This window comes from Peromyscus californicus, unplaced genomic scaffold (assembly GCF_007827085.1).
Source record: "Peromyscus californicus insignis strain IS unplaced genomic scaffold, ASM782708v3 Scaffold_8__1_contigs__length_139910024, whole genome shotgun sequence".
Taxonomy (NCBI): domain Eukaryota; kingdom Metazoa; phylum Chordata; class Mammalia; order Rodentia; family Cricetidae; genus Peromyscus; species Peromyscus californicus.
In genome coordinates, this window is record NW_026294606.1 from 127,118,174 (window position 1) to 127,143,419 (window position 25,246).

The 25,246-nt window shown below is 50.9% G+C and overlaps 4 protein-coding genes across 10 annotated transcripts; 2 read left to right on the forward strand and 2 right to left on the reverse strand.

Moving 5' to 3' along the window:
- The first annotated feature begins 32 nt into the window (after positions 1 to 32).
- Wdr83 (WD repeat domain 83) lies at positions 33 to 7,532 on the forward strand. Its single transcript, XM_052727024.1, has 9 exons — positions 33 to 263; positions 343 to 463; positions 547 to 652; positions 930 to 978; positions 1,061 to 1,187; positions 5,036 to 5,103; positions 5,201 to 5,309; positions 5,400 to 5,514; positions 7,221 to 7,532. The coding sequence occupies exons 1-9, from the start codon at positions 161 to 163 to the stop codon at positions 7,368 to 7,370; spliced, it is 948 nt and encodes a 315-aa protein (XP_052582984.1). The 5' UTR covers positions 33 to 160; the 3' UTR covers positions 7,371 to 7,532.
- Dhps (deoxyhypusine synthase) lies at positions 7,412 to 11,874 on the reverse strand. 3 transcript variants are annotated; one of them, XM_052727019.1, is made up of 9 exons: positions 11,564 to 11,872; positions 10,990 to 11,154; positions 10,393 to 10,514; positions 10,217 to 10,313; positions 10,044 to 10,130; positions 9,472 to 9,577; positions 9,291 to 9,394; positions 7,711 to 7,836; positions 7,412 to 7,637 (listed from the first exon to the last, which is right to left on the reverse strand). In XM_052727019.1, exons 1-9 carry the CDS (start codon positions 11,768 to 11,770, stop codon positions 7,542 to 7,544), a joined length of 1,110 nt encoding a protein of 369 aa, XP_052582979.1. In that variant the 5' UTR covers positions 11,771 to 11,872; the 3' UTR covers positions 7,412 to 7,541. The 3 variants fall into 3 exon arrangements, with proteins under 3 accessions (XP_052582979.1, XP_052582981.1, XP_052582980.1); XM_052727021.1 differs by lacking the exon at positions 11,564 to 11,872 and adding an exon at positions 11,354 to 11,426; XM_052727020.1 differs by lacking the exons at positions 9,291 to 9,394; positions 9,472 to 9,577 and having other exon boundaries at positions 11,564 to 11,874.
- On the forward strand, positions 11,519 to 16,480 carry Gng14 (G protein subunit gamma 14). 3 transcript variants are annotated; one of them, XM_052727030.1, is made up of 3 exons: positions 11,519 to 11,644; positions 15,794 to 15,886; positions 15,974 to 16,480. In XM_052727030.1, exons 1-3 carry the CDS (start codon positions 11,642 to 11,644, stop codon positions 16,097 to 16,099), a joined length of 222 nt encoding a protein of 73 aa, XP_052582990.1. In that variant the 5' UTR covers positions 11,519 to 11,641; the 3' UTR covers positions 16,100 to 16,480. The 3 variants fall into 3 exon arrangements, with proteins under 3 accessions (XP_052582990.1, XP_052582992.1, XP_052582991.1); XM_052727032.1 differs by lacking the exon at positions 11,519 to 11,644 and adding an exon at positions 11,899 to 12,467; XM_052727031.1 differs by lacking the exon at positions 11,519 to 11,644 and adding an exon at positions 15,278 to 15,692.
- A 113-nt stretch (positions 16,481 to 16,593) lies between these two features.
- Positions 16,594 to 25,230, reverse strand: Fbxw9 (F-box and WD repeat domain containing 9). Of its 3 annotated transcripts, none has more exons than XM_052727017.1 (10): positions 22,896 to 25,230; positions 21,192 to 21,331; positions 20,989 to 21,117; positions 19,215 to 19,327; positions 19,038 to 19,129; positions 17,763 to 17,911; positions 17,564 to 17,677; positions 17,371 to 17,460; positions 17,202 to 17,267; positions 16,594 to 17,122 (listed from the first exon to the last, which is right to left on the reverse strand). In XM_052727017.1, exons 1-10 carry the CDS (start codon positions 23,380 to 23,382, stop codon positions 17,048 to 17,050), a joined length of 1,455 nt encoding a protein of 484 aa, XP_052582977.1. In that variant the 5' UTR covers positions 23,383 to 25,230; the 3' UTR covers positions 16,594 to 17,047. The 3 variants fall into 3 exon arrangements, with proteins under 3 accessions (XP_052582977.1, XP_052582976.1, XP_052582978.1); XM_052727016.1 differs by having other exon boundaries at positions 22,860 to 25,230; XM_052727018.1 differs by lacking the exon at positions 17,371 to 17,460 and having other exon boundaries at positions 22,860 to 25,230.
- Positions 25,231 to 25,246: the final 16 nt, after the last annotated feature.

Genomic DNA, 25,246 nt, shown 5'->3' on the forward strand with positions numbered 1-25,246 from the left:
CATTAACGCGATGAAAATTTGAACACGGAAGTGCCAAGCAGGAAATAAATCCTGGGGGACAATAATAATGTTACACCCGTGCAAAGGTTTTGAAACCCTGGAAGCAAGGCAGTCGATACAGACCTCAGCATTGCGGGTAGCGGACTAATACTTTTGAAATATGGCTTTTCCTGAGCCAAAACCGCGGGCCCCGGAGCTGCCGCAGAAACGATTGAAGACGGTGGACTGCGGCCAGGGCGCGGTGCGAGCCGTGCGATTTAATGGTAAGCGTCCTCGTCTTCATCCCGGGCCTCCCGCCTCCTAAGGCCGAAGGTCCCCTAACCCCCACCTGCTGTTCCCCAGTGGATGGCAACTACTGTCTGACGTGTGGCAGCGATAAAACCCTAAAACTGTGGAACCCGTTGCGTGGGACGCTGCTACGGACGTATAGTGGCCACGGCTACGAAGTGCTGGATGCAGCCGGGTGAGCCGGGGGCCAGGATGGGGTAAGGAGCGCAGAGGCTTGGATCATGCATTGATATTGACCTTCCCTTTCCTGCCCGCCAGCTCCTTTGACAACAGCCATCTCTGCTCTGGTGGTGGGGACAAAACGGTGGTGCTGTGGGATGTGGCAACTGGGCAGGTCGTGCGCAAATTTCGGGGCCACGCTGGAGTGAGTACAATCCAGATGATTCTCATTAACGCGTGCATTATGGAGGTCCATATTAGTGCGTAGGTGGTACGAGGAAGATCCTTCCATTGCAGTCTTCCGCCTGAGCCCATCTCTTACACCCAGGCAGTCACCAAGCACTGTCTTCCAGTTTCTCCAGAACCTTTCACCTTCCCTACCAGTAGTATGTGTTCTTGCTCTCAACTTGCACTAGGAGTCTCTCCTTTATCCCAATCTTCCAAAACTCCCCTCCTCTAAATTAGTAATTCCCGTTTCTCAGAAGGTGAACACCGTTCAATTTAACGAAGAGGCCACAATCATCCTGTCTGGTGAGTCTAAGGCCTGGACAGCGAGAAACTGGTTGTTGCCCAGAGACCCAAACCTGGCCTCACCTTCCTGTTGGCCTTACAGGTTCTATCGATTCCAGTATCCGATGCTGGGACTGCCGTTCTCGGAAGCCTGAGCCCGTGCAGACGCTAGATGAAGCCAGAGATGGCATATCCAGTGTAAAGGTGTCAGACGATGAGATCCTGGCAGGGTGAGTAGGTCCAGACGCTTACTCCTATCCTGGTTGGTACCACTGGAGATTATAGTGGCCATGGTTTTTTTTGAGACAGGAACTTATGTAACCCAGGGTGGGCTTCAATTCCTAACCCTCTTGCCTTTAGCTCCCAAGTGCTGAAATTTTAAGAATGAACCATGACATTCATGGTGCACATCTTTAATCCCTGCACTCAGGAGGCAGAGGCATTTGGATCTCTGAGTTTGAGGCCAGCCTGGTCTACATAGTTGAGTTCTAGGATGCCCAAGGCTATGTAGGGAAACCTTGTCTTTAAAAAAAGAAAGAAGAAAAGAAGCAGCAGCAGCACCACCACCACCACCACCACCACCACCACCACCACCACCACCACCTCCTCCACCACCACCACCACCACCACCACCACCACCACCACCACCACCACCACGCTGAACCCTAGCCTAGATCTCTTTTGTTTCTGACACAGGGACTCACTCTGTCCTGGAACTCACTATACAGAACAGGTTGGCCTTGTGCAATGCTCCCAGCTCTGCCTCCGGAGAGCTGCACCTCAAAGCCCGGCCCAGCTCAGATAATTAGGCAACATTTCATTCTGAAAGTCAAAATAAATATCTCAAAAAGCCAAGCACAGAGGTTAGTTTTGTTTTGCTTTTTTTTTTTTTTTTTTTTAAATTTTCTTTTTCTTTTTTAATTTATTTATTATGTATATAGTATGCCTGCATGCCAGAAGAAGGCACCAGATCTCATTATTGATGGTTGTGAGCCACCATGTGGTCGCTGGGAATTGAACTCAGGACCTCTGGAAGAGCAGCCAGTGCTCTTAACCTCTGAGCCATCTCTCCAGCCCCTTGTTTTGCTTTTTAAGATTTATTTTTGTTAACTATGGGGGATGGAGAAATTGGTCAGTGGTTAAAAGTACTGGCTGCTCTTCCAAAGAAACCAAGGTTCAATTCCCAGCACCTATATGATGACTTAAAGTTGTCTGTAAGTTCAGTTCCAGAGATCTGATGACCCTTTCCTAGCCTCTGTAGGCACCAGGCATGCACATGGTACGCAAACATACATGCAGGCAAAACACAAGTACACAGAAGACATTTGAAAAATAGATAGGGTATGTGTATCTGCATGGGGGTGGGCGGAATATCAACAGAGGTCAAGGGTCCCCTAGAGCTGGAGTTACAGGTAGTTGTGAGCTACCTGATGTGCCCAGCTTTTGGGGGGTTTCTTTTGTTGCTGTTGTTGGTTTGGTTTTTGGTCTTTCAAGACAGGGTTTCTGTGTAGCCCTGGCTGCCCTGGAATTCACTCGGTAAACCAAGCTGACCTCTTGCCTCCCAAGTACTGGGAGTAAAGGCGTGTACCACTTCTGCCTGTTTTGTTTTTTAATTTTACCTAATATTGTGTGTGTGCAGGCATATGTGTAGAGATCAAAGGACAGAGTCAGTTCTCTCCTTTAGTATGTTGAGGCAGGTCTTTCTTGCTGTTTCTCCATGCTATATACTCCAGGCTAGCCAGCCCTTAACTTTCCAAGAAATTCTTGTCTCCACCTCCCATTTCCCCAATAGGAGTGCTGGAATTTTAGATGCCTGCTCCTTCATACAGTTATTATGTGGGCTCCAGAGGTCAAACCTGGATCATCAGTCTTGCTCAGTCCCCTGATGAGCCGTCTCTCTGACCTAAAGATAGCACTTAATTTCAGTTTGGTGATAGGGACCTTTATTGTGGTTGACTCCATGTTGTGGCCCAGCTCAAGAACTTAGGCAAAGAAATGGCCTCCTGTGCCAGTCCACACTTTACACCTCTCCTTGGCCTACACCTGGTTGCCTTCTCTCATCTTCAGGTCCCTCTTCTGATGTTGCCTACTTGGACCTCTCTGGATCTCCCTTGCTCAGCACAGGCTCCTCCCTCAATGGTAGAAGCTGTTCAGGCTCTTCCACGGAAAGAGCTGCAGTTCCCAGTCCTGTCTCACAGGACAGTACTAAATGTACCACAGGGCTGGAAACATTGTTCAGTGGTTTAGAGCACTTGTTGCTCTTGCAGAGAACAGGGGGTTTAATTCCCAGTATCTACATAGTGGCTCACAATCATCTCTAACTCCAGTTCTAGGGAATCCAACATCCTCTTTTGGAGGTCCCCAGCCTCCCCAGGGAACCAGACACACACATGGTGCACATACATACATAACGCAGACATATATGTCATATATGAGATAAAAATACATCCAAAAAATTAATAAAACTTTATATAAATAAATGCAACCATGAGCCAGACATGGTGGCACACGCCTTTAACCCCAGTGCTTGGGAGGCAGAGATGGAGATCTCTTGAGTTCCAGGCCAGTCTGTTCTACATACCAGCCAGGGCTTCATAGAGAGACCCTGTCTCAAAAAATTACTAAGTGCCAACTATGGTAAGCTTGGTAACACACATCTCCCCAGCATCGAGAAAGTAGGGCAGGGGACCAAGAGTTAAAGGCCAGCCTGTCTAGAGCTGGGTAGTGGTGGTACACACCTCTGACTTCAGCACTCAGGTGGAAGAGGCAGGCTAACCTCTGACACCAGCCTGGTCTACAGAGCAAATTCCAGGACAGCCAGGGCTGCACAGAGAAACCCTGTCTTAAAAAACTAAATAAATAGGGGCTGGAGAGATGACTCAGCGGTTAAGAGCACTGACTGTTCTTCCAGAGGTCCTGAGTTCAATCCCAGCAACCACATGGTGGCTCACAACCATCAGTAATGAGATCTGTTGCCCTCTTAAACAAACAAGTCAATGAAAGTAGAAGTTGTAACTCATCTAATGGCAGCAGGAACAAGACAGTAGCTTTAGGTGGCAGACACGATAGGGTTGTTGGCAGTGAGAGGCCGGGCGAGGTAACAACCTTGGTGGAGAAGAGCCACCCACTGGCGAGCTGGAGAGCAAGCAGACCAGGGGAGAGAGGCTGAAGGGATGGCAGGAACAGCGTCCAAAGGGCTGCAGGAGGCATTTGAACATTTCTTTTTCGGAGAGCAGTGAAAAGCTGCATTTCTTTGAGGGAAAGACTGGCACGGGGTGGTTGTGCTCTGAAAGTTTCCTGGTGAGTCAGGTGTGAGAGGACACTGGTAATCCCAGCACATGAGAGGAGTCACATAGTAAAAGGAGACCAGCCAGGACTCCAGGAGATCCTGTCTCAAAAAAGGGTGGAAGCTGCTCGGTGGGCTTGGGCGTTAAGGATTGGAGGTCACAGGCAAAACCCTCACAGATACAAGATGGTAGTGGTGCTGGGGGTGGGGAAGGAGTCACAGCCTGAGAACACCGCTGCTTTGGTATCTGTAGTAGGCTGCTTTCAGGGCCGACCAGGGAAAGCACATTTTAGGCTGCTCCAGTCCTCTATAAAATAGCTTGCATAGAACCTGTACTATTCTGATACATGGTTTTGGTTTGCTTGCTGTGCTAAGGATAGAACTCAGGGCCTTGGGTATGCTAACCGGCCAGCATGGTCTACAGAGCGAGTTCCAGGACATCCAGGACTATACAGAGAACCCTGTCTTGAAAGATAAATAAATAAATAGATAGATAGATAGATAGATAGATACATAGATACAGATAATAATAACCTTAAAATATATTCATGAGCTGAAGTTGGTCAAATGTGCAGATATAGAACCCAGAGACAGGGTTGACTATTGTGCCAGTCAGGATGTAAAGAGCTCTGGGGGTTTGGAAAAGAGGGCATGGTCTTTGAGTGGGACCAAGGTGTCCCCTGGACACCTTCCTTGCTCACTTTTCTAGATGACCAGGATTGCATAGGGACACAGGCTGCCCCTGGAGCAAAGGGTTGCAATGCTTTAGGCTGGATCTCCTCTTTCTTGCAGCTCTGTGGACGGCCGCGTGAGGCGCTATGACCTAAGGATGGGGCAGGTCTTCTCAGACTACGTGGGCAGTGAGTGTGGCCCCAGGCCCAGCGAGACAGTCAAGGTAGGTGATGAGGCAGGCAAGAGCGCCCGATTCACCCGCCTGCCTGCTGTGCTCTCTCCCAGGCCCCATCACCTGCACCTGCTTCAGCCGGGATGGGCAGTGCACGCTGATATCCAGCCTGGACTCAACTCTGAGGCTTCTAGATAAAGACACAGGGGAGCTGCTGGGCGAGTGAGTCTCCACAGTTGGCCTTTCCCCCTCACCCCACTTCTGAGGCTAGGAGGAACAAGCCCCCCTGATTCTACCCACCCCCACTGCTAGGTATGTTGGCCATAAGAACCAGAAGTACAAGCTGGACTGCTGCCTGAGTGAACGTGACACACACGTGGTCAGCTGCTCTGAGGATGGGAAGGTGTTCTTCTGGGACCTGGTAGAGGTGAGTCTTCACCTTTCACTCCTTGCCAGGGCATCAGCTATGTGTTCACCTCAGCCACTCCTAGGTCTGAAAAGAGCAGTGGTGTTGGGTATTTGAGCTGGGACCTCTGGCAGGGGGTGGGGGGGTGAGGGGTGAGGGTGGGGGGTGTAAGGGTAGGGGTAGGGGTGAATTCCTCCTGCCTCAGCCTCGAAAGCTGAAGGAGGAAGGAAGGAAAGCAGGAAGGGTATTTCAAGAAAGAACACAGCATATGCTAAAGGACTTGGAGAAGGTGGTGGCTGAAGCTGGTTCCGAGTCAGACAGGGCTGTAAATGCCAGACTGAGCTACTGAAACAAACCCGAGTGAGAGGAGCCAGTGCCAGCTACCAAGCCTGCATCACTGAGGAAATCTGATCTGCATTAGGTTTCATATGGCTTTAACCCCCGGATCCTGACATGCCCCAGGTGAGAGACAGACCACTGGCTTAGTGAGGTCAGGGTTCTAGGGCCTCCAGGAAGGAGACATCAGTGCTGGAGCCTAGTCAGCAGAATTAAGCTTGGTAAGAGGATTGGGGAAACTAGGGGACCCTGGAGACCAGCTCTTGCTTTGGGAACTAAGGTAGCAGGAATGGTCTGTCAACTTCTGAGGCTCCTGACTAAATTCACCTTGAAGAGCACACAAAAGGATATTGCTGAGTACAAAGAACTAGGTTAGGAACTATAGTGTCGTAACTGTGGGCTGACAAGGGAAATGACAGTCATTGGGGCTGACAAGTAGTGCTCAGAATGTCAGGAACAGTGAAACTTGGAATGAGACGTGTCTGGAGCAGGTGGTAGCCAAAGGATCAGAGCAGGTGCCTCTAGAGTCTAAAGACAGTGTCAGGGGGTCCCGAGAGGAGTGAAGGTTAGGCATGTAGTACATGCATGTAGTCCCGGCAACTGGGGAGGCTATGGAGGAAGACACTAAATTCCAAGCCAGCCTGTAATCCCAACACTATATTGCAAATAAAGAAGGATTTGCTGAGCCAGGCAGTGGTGACACACACCTTTAATCCCAGCACTTGGGAAGCAGAGGCAGATGATCTCTGTGAGTTCAAGGCCAGCCTGGACTACAGAGCCCTTTGAAAAAAAAAAAAAAGAGGGAGGTATAAGAAACTCCCAAGATACTTAGCACCTGGAAGTAGAGCTCCAGAGGGGTGCAGTTTGGCCAGGTGATATCTGTAGTATCTTAGAAGCCATTACAGGCCAGTAATGGAACAGTGTTAAACACTTGCCTAGCATGTAAAAGCCTGGAGTTCCATCCCTAGTACCCCCAAAAAGGAAACATTCAGGTGGGGTCACAAGGAAGACTGGGCCAGGGCCTTTTTTCTCTTTTTTTTTTTTGTTTTGTTTTTGTTTTTTTCGAGACAGGGTCTCTCTGTGTAGTTTTGGTGCCTGTCTAGAGCTCACTCTATAGACCAGGCTGGCCTTGAACTCACAGAGATCCATCTGGCTCTGCCTCTGGAGTGCTGGGATTAAGGGTGTTTGCCACCACTGCCTGGCTTGGCCAGGGCCTTTCTATGTCCAACGTTGGGAGTCTTTGGGCTGAGGGTGTGGCTCAGTGGCAAGATTTGCCTAACATTCTCAGCACCACCAAAAGAAGTCAGAAAAGAGGTGACTGAGGACTTCAGGCTGGATCTCAAGGAGACAGCCTGATCACTAGTAATTGCTCCCCACCATTCATTCCTTAGGGTGCCTTGGCACTGGCCCTGCCCGTGGGTTCTAGTGTGGTACAGTCACTGGCTTACCATCCCACGGAACCCTGCCTGCTGACAGCCATGGGGGGCAGCATCCAGTACTGGCGAGAAGAGACCTATGAGGCAGAGGGTGAGGCAAGCTGAGGCTTAGGGATCTGACACCAAGCCAAAGGACCCAGACCAACTCAGAAGACCCAACAAAGACCGTTTATTCTAGAGACGCTGCTGACTAAGGAGTGGGCGGGCCCAAGGAGGGGCTGGTGTGTAAAGTTAATAAATAAAGGCAAGAACCCCAGTCTTTACCAATCTTCTGGTTTAGTCCTCATTCTTCTCAGCTGTGAAGGCATCTGCCTTTTGGGCGAATGTCTTAGCCACCAGCAGGGGGAAGACCAGAGAAGCATCAGCATAGACCTGTAGAGAACCTGGGTGAGGGATGGGACCCACGGCCACAGCCCATGGACTCACCCTAGGCAGCAGCTTCTACCTTTACTGGCTGTGCATCCATCCGGATCTTGCCCCAAGAGACAGCCTCATCTGGCCGGGCTCCTGAGTCTGAACCATCAAACTCCTGGGCTGTGTTGATATAGACAGCGTAGTCAGCCCCATTCCGCTGTGGGCAGAGGAGAGCCTGGTCAGAAGCCATAGACAGATACCAGAGCCAAGGAAGCTGGGGTATGACACAGTGGAAGGCCTTGAGAGCTTCTAGGAAGGGCCCATCAGTGCCTGAAGTTAGTGGGCAGGTGAGATGGTCCATGTTTCCAACACAACCACCTCTGGGTACAAGCTATCCCTCCCTAAGCCAAAATGTACCACCTTCTAAGCACCCGTGTGACAAGTCAGTTAAACCACAGGCAAAGTGAGAATAGTGTATATAGGGCTGGAGAGACAGCTCTCCTGTCAGAGTATTTCATGCTCTGACAGAGGACCTGAATTCAATTCCCACATTCACGTCAAGTGGCTCACAATCATGTGTAACTCCAGCTCCAGATGATCCAATGTCCTCTTTTGGACTCTCATGGACACCTGTACTTCACTCACAAGTGCACACAGGCACACATATATACTCATAATTAAAAATAAAATTTTAAAAATGTGTATGAAATTACCTTCAAGCTATATGCCATTCACATTTAAATCCTGGACATGTTTTTCCTTCTAGGTTTCTGACCCAAAATGTGTATGTAAATCTAAAATTTTAAATATAAAACAACAAAACACCAATCCAATACACTGATGTTACCAAGCATTTTGGTTAAGGGACATTTGAGCCAGCTGTGCTGACACAGGCTTGTGGTTCCAGCTACTGGGCACGGCAAGGCAAGAAGATCCTTGATCCAAGGGAGTCAAGACCAGCCTGCGCAACAAAGAGGCCAGTAGTCTCCATGAAAAAGGGTAGCTGAGCTATAGTCAACACCCTGTGCTCAGCAGTGGCTGCAACCACCATCTGCAGATCAAACCTCCTGTTCCCACGGCCCCATCACTCACACCCACAGCCAGCACAGGCCTCTGCAAGCCCCCGGAGTCCTGTCCTCACTTTCTTCTTCTGTTCCACAGGCCCAGCTAGCTCTGCAGCCTAACCTCTGGGACTTCACTCCACTCCACACTGTTCCTTGGCTACTTCAGGTGCCTCGGGGCCTCTGTACTGGCTGTTCACTCACTAGGAAGGCTCTTCCCATAACATAACCATAAGGCCTGTGGGAGGAACCTCTTGAAAATGTCTGTGCAAGGTCACATTTCTCAGAAGCTTTTTCCAACACTCCCTTTATTCAACAGCATTCCTTTCACATTATAGCATTCCAGATTGGCCTTGAGCTATGTACAAGCCATCCTCCTGCCTGAGTCTCCCAAGTAGCTGGGACTATAGTACCCTGCCTGACTGACATGACTTACTTATGTCCTTAGAGTCACTGCCACACAGCGTGCACGTCACTACTGGCCGACCGCCTCACACCAACGTCACTCCAAAGAGGACAGAGATTCTGGCCCATCTAGTCCACTGCTGTAGTCCATGCCTAGCATGCCATGTCTGCAATGGAGACACTTGCCAGGGGCCACCCCACTCACCATAAGGTTAGCGTTGGCGATGTGGTGCTTGACCATACCTCCACCCAGGATGATCATGCCAGAGCGCTTGGCAAAAATGGCCTGCATGTTGATGAGTCTCAGGTCTGAGAGAGAGGGCTGAGGTCAGGCACTGGTCTCAGTGGGCCCTTCTCCCTCTTCTCCCAAGGTCTTAGCACCTCACCTTCAACAATGTCCAGAACTAAGCCTGGGTTTTTGTAGGAATGGAAGAAGATCATGTCACCCAGTGAGCCATCTGTGAGTGCAGGGCTCAGCACAGGAATGTGGTTCTGGTGTGGAGACAGGACCAGTTAGCAGCTACAGCTCATAGCCCAGAAAAACTCTGATTCCCAACCCAGTGATATCCCTCCCTCTCTACCTGAACAAGCTGCTTATTTCTCTTGTGGACGTGAGGCTGATGAGAGGAGAGCCATGCACACCTCTAAGAAGGTGTCTGGCACACTGAGCTCATTATTTCCCAGACTCACACTCCACTGTCTCTGGGAGCATGATACCCTGGGTCAGGCCCCAAGGGGTTCTTAAGCACTACACCTAAGTGGTCCCAACAGTGTAGGGGCATAGCTAGGACATTAGAGCCCTTCATTCAACAGATAGATTGCCTAGCCTCTCTGTGTTTGACACTCCTCATCTAAGTCTAGGAAGACTAAGAATAATTATAGAGACTCCCAGGTGGCTGCAAAGACAAAACAAGTCAGCACATGCCAAAGCCTAAGAACGTCGTCCCCACCAACCCACCTTATGGGCCCAATAATACACAGACTCTGGGTTGTTAATCTCCTTGCCGAGCCGGGAGATCATCTTGGAAGGTGTCCACTTCACACCCTACAAGGAAGAGAACATCAGCATTAGCCCGTATGTCTTCTGACTCCAGCCACTGTGCAGGTCCTCCAGAACCCTTCCAACCCTACCTCTGTGTTCTGCTCCAGCACCATCTGGTCCAAAATGGGCATGAGCCAGTCCTCAAACTTGCAGTAATTATCGTTTGGAACCAGCAGGTTCCCAATCCTGGAGATGGGAGGCTCCTGGGCATCAGTCACCAAGACTCTCAGCCCAGCTCCCCTGCCCCCACTGCTCAGGGCCCCACCTGTTGATCCCATTCTCTCGGAGCTCCTTCCCACTGAGGCTGAACTCGCCAAGATATGTGGGTGCCAGACACTTGATGAGGTCTTCTTCCACGCCTCCAGCAGTAGTCACCAGTACATCCACCTGTAATCACAGGCAACAACACTAACCCTCATTCTAAGCAGCACTCCTAACATCAGCCTGAGCTCATTTAGACCCAAAGCATGCAACAAAACTAACTCAAGCCTGTTCCCCTGCTTAAAGCAGACCCATAGCCAGAAAAAGTGCACACTCCTGTGATCTCAGCATTCAGGAGGCTAAGGCATAAGGCATGTCCAAAAACAAAAATCCATCTCCTCACATCCTTTTTTAAAATTACTTTTTTTTTTTTTTTTTTTTAATGTGTACTGGTGTTTTGCCTACATCCCTGGAAATGGAGTTACAGACATTTGTAAGGCACCACATGGGTGCTGGGAACCAAACCCAGGTCTTCCACAAGAGCAACAAATACTCTTAACCTCTAAGCCTCTTCAGACCCCTCTTCATTTCTCTTAAATGAAGAGTAGCTTTACCATCCACTAGCCCAAGGAGGTGGAAGCCAGACGTAATGTGGACCCACCATGTTGTGCTGCACGAGGTAGCGAATGGTCTCACGGATGCCCGAGCTGATTAGGTTGGATGTGTAGCCTAAGAAAATGGTGCAGCCTGTGAGTGGGCGGCGGCTCTGCGTCAGGTCTTCGTGATGGTCTTCATCTGGTGCTAGCGGCTCCAGCTTCTTCTCAATCTGCGCATGAGGGCACAGGAAAGTCACACTGACTCCAAACCTCAGTCGAGGAACCCCAGACGGATTGGATTCCAGAGTCTGATTGTACTCAGGGATACAGGTCTACTTCAAAAACAAAGCACAACCCCTGTGCAGGTCCTAGCCTCCCTTTCCCGGTTCAGGTCTGTCACTTAGGATTTGTTCCCTTTTAGGAACCAACCACATAGCGTCTTCAAGTCTCCTTCCACTGGGAAAAGTGAACCCAGGGCTCTCCCGGCGTTAAGCTCCTCCTACAATGCCCTTCTAACCCCAAGCACCGCCGTCCCAGAACGCGAACTTACCAGGACTCCGCCCCGTCCAGACACTCACGCGCGGATCTGCGCGGCGGTCCCGCCCTCCCGTCCCGCTCCTGGGCAGCCCTGCGCCTCACCATGGCGTTGACTTGCTGCACCGCGCGTCCAAAATTGGTAGCCTGGAAGCCGGTGGTGCCGAAGGCCTCCAGAAGTGCATGGTAATCTACGCCGCGGTTGAAGTCGTACCCTTGAACCTGGGCGCTCTCGGGCGGCAGCGCCGAGCTGTGCTTGAGCACGGCGGCCAGCGCCGCGGCGGGCGCCGCCCCCTGCGGGGTCCCCTCCATGCGCCCGTGGCCGCTCTCAGATCGCAGCCACCTCGGTGCCTCGGGACCCGCTGAATCTCTCTCAGCGTGGTCGGCCCAGCCCAGGAAATGGGACTCGAGAGCTGGGGAGGGGGAAAAGGGAGAGGACCGGAAGTTATTAAGTCACATGACCCTGCATAGACCCTGCAGTCCTGGTAGCGGCCATTTTACTCCTGTGTTCCGTACATTGGCTCCTATGAGCGAGATGATTGTTCCTAAGACGGAGCCTTTGGACAGCATTAGGACATCAGGCAAAATGAGTTAGTTGCAGCATCTTGTCAAATGGAATAGTGATTCCTTTTGGTGCCTCCCAGAGTCTCCGCAAACTTCTTTGCCTCTTCTGACACTCCAGCCACAGTTGTCACCTCCCACTGGATCACGGGCCTCTTGTGGGAGGCAGGGATGACTGCCATCATTTACCCCAAGAAGCCACAGGAGCACTTTTAATTCTACAGTTTGTGTGGTCTACACTAAATAGTGCTCTTTGCTGGGCACTAAGATTCAGCAGTGAACAAGACCTCTGCCCTCCTGATGTCCATAGTCTGAACGATGAAACAGAAAACTGTGGTTAAGCCAGGCTCGGGGCACACACCAGACAGCAGTCAGGAGGTGCAGACACTAGCCGGCAGTCAGATGGAGGCAGAAGAATCTCAAGTTCCAGGCCAGCCTGAACTACAGAGTGAGACCCGTTCGGGCTAGGGAAATAACTGTCAGCAAAGCCCTGGCTTTGCAAGAGTGTGGGTTGGATGTTCAATTCCCAGAATTTAAAAAAAAGAAAAAAAGGGTGTGAGGGCGGTGCCAGTAATTCCAGCTCTGGAGAAGTAGAGACAAGCAGGTCCCTGGGGGTAGGGCTTGCAAGAGTGCTGAGTGGCCAGAGGCACATGGTAAAAGGAAAGAGCCTTGGACTCCCATAAATCATCTTCTGACCCCCACAAGCATGCCATGCATGCACATGCTCATACATGCACAAAATAAAAGGTCTGGGGACCAGGCAGATGTCTCCTGAGGAATGACATCTGAGGTTGTCCTCTGGCCTATACACACACACACACACACACACACACACACACACACACACACACAAAGGTGGATGGAGGAGTTGGTAACCTTAGCTGAAGGAAAAAGTGACTGGAGAAAAATGCCAAACACATGGCATTTTGGCCAAGGCCAGAAGACCTAGATTTCAGAGACACTACTCCTCCAGAGACGCATAGATAGAGCCCACTTCAGGTAATCTCTATATGCTAGGACTGCCCGATACCATGTGTGGCCGGAGAACTGCATACATGTGGGAGTGGCATGTAGAAGGGCAAAGTGGCTGGATTCCCAGGTGAGAGTCTGATGACCCTCACCCCCTTCTTCTGTGAGGGAACAGGTTCAATCTTGAGGGCTGATTGTAGGTAGTCAGAGCTGCTCTGATTAAGATGGGAATGGCTGTTATGATCAGATAGACACTCGGGGACGGTGACATGCATGCAGAGAGAAGAGCAGCTGAGGACACAGCAGGCAGACGACCTCTGTGCTGGGGAGATCATAACTCACCAGGTAAAGGCCACTGTCAGGAGGCCTGGCTACCTGAGTTCAATCCCCAAGACCCACATGGTAGAAGGAGAAAACGGACTCCACATTCACCTCCCCTCCCCCCAACACACACAAAATAAATACTTTTGTGACAGTCTCACCATGTGATTCTGACTTGCCTGAGTGGCTGACAAATCCAGCCACTTTGCCCTTCTACACGCCACTCCCTTCTCCTTACTATGTAAACCTGGCTGGCCTCAACTCAGAGATCAGCCTGCTTCTACCTCCTGATAGATAATGGGATAATGAATGCAATTTTAAAATAATTTTTAAAAAGAAGTTGATGAAACAACAATCTCTAGAGAAACCAAAACCAGCACCTTGACCTCCAGCCACCCAGCCAACAAATAATTCCTGTGTCAGTCTGTGGCATTTGTTATAGCAGCTCAAGGCTAATACACTGCTGGCTGGCTGACTGGCTGGCTGGATGGATGGATGGATGGATGGATGGATGGGATGGATGGACAGACAGACAGACGGATGAACAAAGGAACAAATAAACAACAGTGTCAGGGTAATCCCTTCGGGATAAGGAGGAAGATGATAAGAGGCTGGGTGCCGTGGGAGCATCTAGAGTCCCAGCTACTCAAGGGGATGAGGCAGGCGGACATTGTAGCCTAGAGAAAGATGAGTCTAGATGACACACAGCCAGCCGCTCTCTGAATGATAATAGTGGTGTTGATCATATAAATAACAAAGGAAATTCCAAGAAGTAATCTGGCAGCAGCATCCTGTGGACTGTGCAAAGGATGAGTTTACTGCAAGAGACTGCAGAGCAGGTGGAGAGCCGTTTCTGATTTTCTTGACCAGTCCTTCTGTGGCCCAGGATGCTCTCTAACTCCCGGCCCCCAGTAAACAATCTTTCCACCTCAGCCTCTAGAGTAGCTTAGAATACACATGGTGCCAACCACCCCACCCCCCACCTCGATTGGTTTTGTTTGAGACAAAGTCTTACTGTGTAGCCCAGGCCAGCCTCCCGGGTGACAGGATCACAGGTGTGCACCACCAAGCCCAAAACAGCCAGGGCAGGGCAAAGAAAAGCTGGCAGATGACACAGAGGGACTGACTGTACCGGTTCAGGCCAGTGGGTCAGGGTTGGGGAGGAAGACCACTGGCATGAACAATAAGAGCAGGAACCAGACTGAGAACTTCACTTAAAGGCTGATAGGGCCAGGTGGTGGTGGCACACACCTTTAAACCCAGGAAGGCAGAGACAGGTGGATCTCTGAATTTGAGGTCAGCCTGGTCTACAAAGCAAGTTGCAGGACAGCCAGAGCTACACAGAGAAACCCTGTATCAAAAAAACAAAAAAAGCAAAAACAAACCAAAAGGCTGTTATGAGGGTACCTGAGGCAGTTAGATATGGAGGCTCCTGAAGGAGAGGGATGGAGGCCTTGGAGATGGGTGCCCGAGCAGCTGGGATGCAGGTCTGGGGATGAACATGGTGAGAGGTATAACACACAAGAGTGATGTCAGGCTTGAGGGCAAAGTCAGCCTGGGCTTCGAGAGACTCAAAACCCCATAAAATAACATTTTTAAAAATGGAGTTGGGCCGGGCGGTGGCGGCGCACGCCTTTAATCCCAGCACTCGGGAGGCAGAGCCAGGTGGATCTCTGTGAGTTCGAGGCCAGCCTGGACTACCAAGTGAGTTCCAGGAAAGGCGCAAAGCTACACAGAGAAACCCTGTCTCGAAAAACCAAAAAAAAAAAAAAAAAAAAAAAAAAAAATGGAGTTGGGAGCCAGCTGTGGTGGCGCACGCCTTTAATCCCAGCACTTGGGAGGCAGAGCCAGGCAGATCTCTGTGAGTTCGAGGCCGGCCAGAGTGAGTTCCAGGAAAGGCGCAAAGCTACACAGAGAAACCTTGTCTCAAGAAAAAAAAAAAAAAAAAAGTGGAGTTGGGGAAGTTATTAAAAAGACAGTCTGGAGTTCAGGAGAGAGCCGAGCCAGGGTACAGCCAGCCTGCAAAGGATGGCAGAGGCAAGGAGGGAGGTCTGCTGGGGACAGTCCACAGATATCTAGCAAGTCAGAGTCCCACATCCTTCAGGCCTGCAGCCAAGCTGCCTAGTGCCCCAGGAGATCCAAGAAACATGTGACACCAAAGCAGCCACTGGGCCTCCTGGGGACCGGACCCCCTGTCTCAGCAGCTGCTGCTGTTGTTGCTGGTGACATTTCACTGGATCCTGGCTTCAAAGTCTCTGCAGGGACTGGAAAGGGGTGGGGGTTGGGGGATTGAAGTGTTGAGGCCAGTATTGAGAAGGGAGCCAGAGTGGGGTAGCTGAGGCTGGAGCAGGCAGCCAAACGTGTTCAGGAGTCTTCAGCTGAGGTATCTGAACGTGCGGGAACCAGGAATAGCCAGGGACCCAGAAGGAGTTGCAGAAGCTTGGAAGCTCAGGCTTGCACAGCCCTGCTCACCTTTTTTCCCAGATGTCCAACAAGGTGGCCATTGGCAGTGACATTGGACAGGCCCGCCGGGCGGTAGAGCAACTGCGGATGGAGGCAGGCATCAACCGCATACAGGTGAGGGTCGGGACAGCCTTGGGGTGGGCACAGCTGGGCAAGGGGGCAGGTGGACACCCAGAGGTGGCTGACTTGGTTGGTCTGCAGGTGTCCAAGGCAGCCACAGATTTGCTGCAGTTCTGCACAGAGCAGGCCAAAAGCGACCCTTTCCTTGTGGGCATCCCAGCTGCCACCAACCCTTTCAAGGAAAAGAAGCCCTGTGCTATCCTATGAACCCATGATAATGCTACTGCCCCGTGACCCTGGATACCACAGGAAGAAGGGCCTCAATAAACATGATTGCTCCTGTGTTACAACTTGTGTGTGCTGAAGCGGGAGGCTGAGGGGTACCACAGCTTTTGGGGATCAGTGCACACCTGTCAGGCTTCCGTCTATGCCCATTTCCATAGTCATAGCCGCACACATCTGCGCACCTAGAGCCCTACGTGAAGAGACCTGCACTATGGCCCCCTGCCACAAGCCTACAGGGTGGTTGGGGCAGGTGTCTACTCCCTCCATATAGACCTACACTGGGAATTTGAGTCAGAGTCTACATGCCACATAGCCCACAAGCACCTCACTAAGTTACATCAGACCAAGTGTCCATGGTCCTTGAGTGCACACTGAGCAGCAGGCACCCCAGCCCTAGCATGCTACCCTTCCCACTCAGTCACATGTACAACCCCAAAAAGGCACAGACATGCGGTCACAGAAAGCTCACACTCCAGTTACCAACAATTGCACAGTAGGTCGTTTATTTCTCTTTCACTCTCCTGTGGGAGAGAGGCACCCAAATCCTGACAAAACAGGGATCATCCGGGCGTGGGGGTACACCTGTTATCCCAACACTTGGAGATTTAGGCAGGAGGATCAGGCTTCGAGACCTGCCTCAAAAACATAGTGGGTATGAGGCCAGTCTGGGTTACATGAGACCCTGTCTCAATGAACAAAACAAAACAATCCAGGGGTGGAAGGTAGGGAATAGGCCCCTGGGTGGCTAAAACTAGAATGTCACCTCCACAGGCACGGGTGTGGGCCCAGCCCTAGGTCTTCCTGTGCCCCAGGCCTGTGGAGCAGGGCAGAAGCAGCACCAATAGCAGGAAGGTCCTCCAGAGCTGAGGCTTAGGTGCAGCCTCAGCAGGCAGTATATACCAATACCCATCCACAGCCATGTACAGCTGTTTAGGCCAGCAGCCTCCAGACCTCCAGTGACAGTCCACCGGAGGCAGCCACCACCACGTTACCCTCAGCGCAGATCTGGGGAGCAGTGACAAGGGATTTAGGGGATGGTGGGGGCTCTTGGTAGGCCAACAGGCTATATGGGGCAGGACCTTACCCCATTCAACACATTGTGGTGGCTTCTGGTACAGATGGTCCTGGGTGGGTCTGTGGGCACGTGAACCTGAGAAGGGTAACGGGCAGAGGTCAGGGTACGTGACCTGGCCAGTTGGGTGTGTGTGTGTGTGTGTGTGTGTGTGTGTGTGTGTGTGTACCAGTGTTCTCACCCGAATGGTCTTGTCAGTAGATGTTGTGTACAAAGTCCCCAGCGAGTGTTTGATCCCTGTGACCTGAGACTGGTGACCCACATCAAAGGACTAAGGGAGAAAGGATGGGTGACATTCAGGGAGAGTTCTCCCATGGTTAGCCCTCCACCCCCTCGGCGGCACAGGGGAGGCACAGACAGGGGTCCTAGCAGACCCGGACGAGCTGGAAGCAACCATCTCGGTTGGCGAAGACGTGCAGCAGGCCCTGGTTGTCACCCGCCCAGAGCTGGGGCTCCTGGTAGGACATGCAGAGCAGATAGGAGTCCAGCTGTGGGAAGGACAAGGCACAGAGCAGCTCAGAAATGGCAAGCCGCATTGCAATCCCCTCAGGGCCACTGGGAAGGGCAACCTACCTGCAGCCGCTGCAAGACGCTGTTGGCTCGGCGATCAAATACCACAAGACTGTGGTCCTCACTGCCTGAGATGATATGCCTATCATCTGCCAACACCGCTAGCACAGCGCTCGAGTGCAGCCTCCGGCTCTTCACCAGGGCCAAGCCAGCTGGAGTGAGATGATGGGCCAGGGGAAAAGGAGGATATCAGAGCCCTTCAGAGACTCAGGCCCACCTGAGGATCTGGGCCACCATCTCACCTGGAAAAACCTTCCACCTGCTCAGCTTCGCACCTGATCACTCCCCTCCCCTCAGCAGCCACCTGAATCGGGACCCACAGGCTTTTGTCCTTTCCTGGCCCCTGCCTCCATGCCACTGTCCCTTCCGACCCCATCAGTCCCTCACAACACAGAACCAAGCACTTCATTCCACCCAAGCCTAAGTCCATCTCAGGATCTCTTCAGTTTAGTGGAGTACGATGACTCAGTCATGGCTGGGGTGGGGATAAAGCTCAGCAGCTAAGCAATAGCCTAGCAAGCACAAGGCCTTGGCTTCCATCCCAGGATGGGGGCAGGGGAGATTAATCATCAGTCAGGCCTCATGGTGCAGCCCTGTAATCCCAACTACTCAGGAACCTAGAAGCTGAGATAGGAGGATTAATATATTAAGTGGAGGCCAGCCTAAGCTATAGAGTGAGTTTGAGGCTAGTCTGGGCAAAGCAGTGAGATTCTATCTCAAGATGAACATAGTTCAGGGACAAGGCACTCGTCTAGCATGAAGGAGGCACTAGGTTCAGTCTCTGCAATGAGAACAGCGTATCACAGTGCAGTCAGATTTCTGTCACCCACCAATGTTCTTTGTTCGAATGACTCAGTGTTCGTTTTTTTCATTTTTGAGATTCCTTTTTTATCTTACATGTATGGGTGTTTTGCCTACATGTGTCTGTCTGTGCATGGCATGCATACACTGCCCATGGAGGCCAGAAGAAGGCAATTAATCCTCTTAAACTGGAGTTTCAGGTGGTTGTGAGCAGTCATGTGGGTGCCTCCCAACCCAACCCAGGTCCTCTGGAGGGACAGCCAGTGCTCTTAACTGCTGAGCCATCTCTTAAGCCCCTGCCCCCCACCCCAACCCCAGAGTTCTTTTCTGTTGTTGTTTTGTGTTTCTTTTGTTTTGTTTTTGAGCCAGGGTCTCACTGTGTAGCCCTAGTTGGCCTGGAACTTACTATGTAGACCATGCTGGTCTTGAACTCACAGATATCTGCTTGCCTTGTAAGCACTACAATTAAAAGCTCACCTCTGGGATCATAGATGGTCACTTTCTTGTCATAGGTACCAGTCACCAAGATGTCAGGTTGGTAGGAGAGGCACAGCACTGCCGCCTTGCCCCTGGGGATACACGGCACACAAGGCTGGGGTGATGGCTTGGGCAGGGCCCTACCCACCCAGGCCCCCTGCCCGGGCCCCCTCACACTTGATCTCGCCAAACTGCTGTCCATCAGCTGCCATGTCCCACAGCTTCACAGTGCTGTCCCAAGAGCCGGAGCATACATGGTGGTCCTGTGCTGCTAGCGACCACACCCAGCCCTGTGGGAGCAGACACAAAAGACAACACACTTTAAGAGCTGTACAACAGCTCATGGCTTTCTCCTCCCCAAAGCCCAAGAAGAAGTCTGGACCTTCCTGCTTTTGCAGAGAAGGATCCAAGAGATGAACAGATTCACTCAAAGCCAAACAGCATTTCCCCCCTCATGCCCACTTCCACAAACACTTCAGTAATGAACATAATTCCCACTCTATGTAAACATCCCTTCCCACAGACAACAAAAACGAAGGGTCAGAAGGAGGAGAAAACAACCAACGAACTCAACCAATCCCAGTGTGGGAGGTCAGGGTCCGGGTCTGCAAGCCTGTCAGAACCTGGGGACAAGAACACACGTCCCCAGCGGTGTCTAGAGATCTCTCTCTCTCTCTCTCTCTCTCTCTCTCTCTCTCTCTCTCTCTCTCTCTCTCAGTGCCCCTCACCCTCTCTTTGTGCTAAGATAGAATCCAGAGCCTCAACACATTCTAGGCAAGTGCTGTATCACTGAGCTACACTCTAGCAGTTTTCAATAGCTTGTTTTTGTTCTTCTGCTCTTGAAAGAGTCTGACTACAGTCCAGAGCTCATTATGTAGCTCAGGTTTATTACAAGATATCCATGGAGTTTGCTTACAGGCTAAAGGAACACACAGGCTAGCTTCAAACTCAGAACAACCCTGTGCCTTTAGCTTCCTGACAGTGTTGGTATTACAGGCATGAGCCATCACGGTCTAAGTCAAGGCCTTCAGAGGCCCACATTAATGGAGGTTTGAGGCCTCAAACAACTGGATTAACAATGCAGCCTCAGGGCTAGAAAGATGGCTCAACATTTCTGAGCTTTCAGAGGACCCAGGTTTGATTTCCAGCACCCACATGGCAGCTCACAACCACCTATAACTCTAGTTCCAAGGGACCCAATGCCCTCTCCTGGCCTCCATGGGCACCAGATGTACACTTGATGCACAGACTTACCTGCAGCTAAAACACCCACACACATAAATTTTTAATTAAAAAAAGAAAAGTGCAGCTTCTACTCCAGAACCTAACTAACCAAATGCCTTCCCTTTTCTATTTACAAAAATAGGGGGGGACAAAAAACAACCCAACCCAGTTCCTACCTTATCAGTTACTATGTATAGTGAGCTGGCATCTGGCCAAGACATTCCCTGCCAAACCCTTTGAGAAGGGTACAGTAATATATGCTGTTTGATAAATGATGCAACTTGGGTACAGAGAGGTTGACTGTTCCCCCACCCAAGAACACATAGCCAGGACATTTGAACTCAGCCCGCAATCTGTTGGTCATGGGCACAGATCATCTTAAGGATGGGTAGAACTGTCATTTATCAGCCACTTCTCATGAAAGGATAGTCATACTGAAGGCTAGCTGATCCCCAATGGTGGCTTTATAACTGTTCTGCACTGGGCCTCTTGAGGTATACCTGACAACTTATTGAGCACCTATTGTGCACCAAAGACTGAATTTATGGCATATGCATATTAATACTTAACCCAGCTTCATCTTACCACCCACTGGACAGGGAAAACTGAACTCACCAAAAGTTACACCACCAGCAGGCATAGAGTCAAGTCTATGCAACCTGCCATCAAAACCCAACCCGAGCTACAGCGCCCTCCCAGCCTCTTTAATGCCCCCAGGATTGCTCACCTTGTGTGTGCTGTTGCCCTGGGTACCCAAGGCCTTCACCAGAACTCGGCTAGGCTCCTTTCCTAGATGTCGTAGGTCCCACAGGTTGACATTGCGATCTCGGGAACCTGACAGACACAGTGCCCCACCCTGGCAGGAGAGCATGGAGATGTTGAGGTTCCCCACCCTTCACCTCGCCTGGCCTCCCACCTAAGCCCCCTCACCTGCAGCAGCAACACTGCATCAATGGAAGCAAAGTGACCATCAGCCAGGCAGAAGTACTCAGTTCGCTGTCCATCCTCTGCCCAGCGGGCCAGATGCTGCTCCAGCTCGATGCAGGCAGCTGGCCAGTCAAAGTCCTCCTCTGTGGGGCACCATGAGCAGGATAGTCAGTGGGCATCAGCTGAGAGAGTCCAGCCCTGGCTGCCAGGGAGCCCAACCTTCACCAGACCTGCATAGAATGCCAGCTGGATGCTATCCCCCACCCTAAGCAGGCACAGACTCTGGCCTTGCCTCAGACTATCTGACCACCCATCTCCCATGGAGGACTAGGAATACTTACCCAACTCTAAGAAACCTAAACTACACTTTCCAACCTTCATCCCACGACCGACCACAGGTGACAAGAGCCTCACCCTCAGTCCTCTTCAGGGCCTCAAGACTAAACCAACCCTTCTGGCCTCAGCCACCTGACCCAGACTCAGGCACACAGAGATCCGCCTGGCTCTGCCTCCCGAGTGCTGGGATTGAAACTGTGTGCCACCACCGCCCAGCCGGGACACAGTTCTTAAACTTCTAACTATAAACCAGGAAGCCACAGAAGCCAAGGAGTGGAAAGTATGGCTTGGCAGTTGAGAACTTACCTAGGAAGCACAGGGCCCTGGGTATTCCTAATAGATCCCCCTCCCTCCCAAGACAGATTCTAAACCCCAGGTCACCCATTCAATGGCTTGGATGAGGTTCAAGCACCAGCTTTTATCAAAGCTGTTTGGAAATCTGACTGGGGGTTGGAGGTCAACTCCCTAATCCAGAAGTCTGCACAATCAAACTCTTCCAGGTCAGAGGAATCAACCATTCAGCTTGCCATGTGTCTGTCTCAAGAGCCTAAGGACCCAGTAACATTAGGATCAACACTATCTCAAAGTTGTGTTGAGGATGTAACACGTGGTAAATAAAGCATTTGCCTAGCATACCCAAAGCTCTGAGTTCCATACATATAACCCTTTTAAAAAAAAGTTTAAGAAAGACAAAAACTCAAAATCATCAATTTCAAGTTTTCTTTTCCTCCACAAACCAATGAACTCAGGGGCAGAAGGAATAACACAACAGCTTTGCAAAGCTGACAGGCTAGCCCAGCACTTCTAAGGCCAAAGAAGGAGAATCGGGAACCTGTCTCAAAATAAAAAATAAAAAAGATGACAGGCTACACTCAGGTATCAACTTTTACTGGTATCAACGATCCCAACTTCTAAATCCCGACACTAGTTCAGGTTTGGGAATCTAGAGATTCAGAACCTCTGCTTCACCTATCCTGGGGGCTTTGTTAAGCCAGTTGCTGCTTGTGTCTCAGGCTGTATCCAGAGCCTGAGGATTCTTTGGACCCATTTTCACTCCAAGTACAATCCAAAAAGTCCTAGAGTTATCCCCATCAGGGCTAGGGCCTTAGTGCTAACAAAGCCCAAAACGGGGAATCTTTAAATTCTAAGTTTAGAGAGCCCAGGTTCAGAGCTCTGCCTGAGGAAGCCAAGTATCTGACTTGTGGCAGATTAAAGATTAGGCAAGATCCGAAATTTCCTCCGCCTCCAGTCAGAGCTGGGACAGCCTCGAAGCCTGCACCAGAAGTTGTGCGCACCCTCAGACCAGGTACCTCTTTCTCCCATCCCAAGCCTGACCTGGGCAGGAGTTCCTGTTCCCCGGGGTGTGCGTACCTTCCACCACTGGGTAGGGTGCGCGTACGCGGCGCTGAGCGCGTAGCCTCCAGGTGACATGATCACGCACAAGGTCGTGCAGTGCTTGGCACACGCACGGCAGGACATGGAGCACGACCCGCGCATCCAGGTAGGCGCAGATCTCCAGCAGCAGCTCCGGGGGAAGGCTCAGCAGGCCCGGCAGGCGCACGGCTGGGACTCTAGAGGCAGCCTTTCGCTCGGGCGCGCCCAGGGAGGCGGAGAGCGTGGACTGCAGCGACGAGCGCCGCGGGGTCAGGCTAGGTTTGGGTGGGGTAAGCACACGGGCTACGTAGGCCTCGGCCTGAGCGTCAGGGTCCGGGTCTGGCTCAGGGTCCGACTCATCGTCACAAGAGCGAGGATCCCCACACCGCCCTGAGGGAAGCTCCATGGCGACAGGGTGGGTGCGGCTGTGCCAGGTTTGGCTACCACTGGGCCGCGTCTTGTTTCCTAGGCAGCGCGAGGTCATTTCCGGCGCTTTTTAGGTGACGTCAGAAACCACTGGAAGCGGGATACTAGCACGGAAACGGAAAGTCTAAATCGCAAGTGGGTCACTTCTTTTGGTTGTGCGACTGTCATCTCAAAGGAAGTCTTTTGTTGTTTTTAAGGATTTACTTTTACTTTTATGTGTTTGGGATCCCTTAAAGCTAAAGATACAGGGCGGCAGCCGCCTGGTGTGGGTGCCGGAAACGCACCTTAGGTCTTCTGCAAGACCAAGTGCTTTTTTAGACATGGTCTCACCATGTAACCCAGGATTGCCTCGAATTCAGTGATCCGTCTGCCTCTGATTCCCGAGTGCCGCAGTTAAAGGCATGCACCACACCTTGCCGAAAGTGCTCTTAACCACTGGACCATCTACCACTCCAGCCCAGCCAGTTTATGCTTTGTATGCATTCGGAAGCCTGAGGTCGAAAGAGGGTGTTTTCTTCAACCTACATCTTAGTTTTTTGTTGTCGTGAATTTTATTGTGAGGTGTGTGCTTCTACATGCCACAGCATACATGTACTGGCCAGAGAACAACTCTGTGGAGTCAATTCTCCTTCACCTTTAGGTGGGTCCTAGAGGGAATCAAACTTAGGTCACCAGGCAGCAAATGCCTTTATGTGCTGAGTCATTTATCTTGAAACAGGTCTGTCACTGATACCCATTTCAGCTAGGCTGGTTCAAAGAGTGGGCTTTAGGAATACATCCATTTCTGCTCCTCAGCCCTGGAGTTAGATATGCTCTCCTGTCCCCAACATTTATGTGGGTGTTGGGAATCCTAACTTACATTTTCAACCGTACCCAGCAAGCACTTCATCAATTAAGCTTCAAGAGATTAACTTTATTTTTGGGTTGATTGAAAATGGCCCAGGAACTCTGGCTCAGGTTGCCCCAAATAACATTAGATCAGACACAGATGTGAGCAATAAATGGTTATTAAGGACTAATGTATAATTTTGCATCTACAATGTACAGCTCCCCACAAATTCCTAATTGGTCATGTAGAACCTTAACACATAAGTGATTTTTTTCCCCCTTAGTTTTAAGGGTCTCATTCATGTAGCCCCATCTGGTCTCAAACTCACTATATAGACGAGGCTAGCTTCAAACTCAATAGATTCACCTGCTTCTGAATTCCGGCATTAAAGGTGTAAGCCAACATAGCTGGCATAAAAGGCTTTTCTGAGAACTTCACACTGGTCTCGATTTACAACAATCCTGCTTCAGTCTTCCAAGTAGCTGAATTATAAGCATGCATTGTCACATTCAGTTTTGCTTTGTTTTTCTTCCTTTTCTGGTTTTTCGAGACAAGGCTTCTCTGTACAACAGCCCTGGCTGTCCTGGAACTCACTCTGTAGACCAGGCTGGCCTTGACTCTCAGAGATCCACCTGCTTCTGCCTCCCGAGTGCTGGGATTAAAAGCAGGCCCCACCACCGCCCAGCCAGCTATTCTTATTTTAGTATCTCCAAGAATTTCTAGCCTGCCCAGTGACCCAAAGTTGTGTCTGTTGTAAGGCTTTGCAGTTAGGTTTAATGCATGGCAGCCCTTTACTGGGTTATTAACCACAGAGAACATCTAATCACCCTTTCACACTCACCTCCCCACACTACAAAGACGAAAACAGGTTTCCTTGGTCACTCAAATTTACTGGGAATTAAAGCCAGGGCTTTAGGTCTCTAGCTAAGCTAGCTACTAGCCCCTTTTTGAGACATGTCTCAATCAACCCAGTCTGATTTCAAACTTGATATCCTCCTCTCTCAATCAGGTAGCCCACCAGGACCAACTGAGTCCTGGAGAAAAAAACCTCAGATATCCTGCTCTATTGTTCTCTCCTCATTCCTCCCAGAGC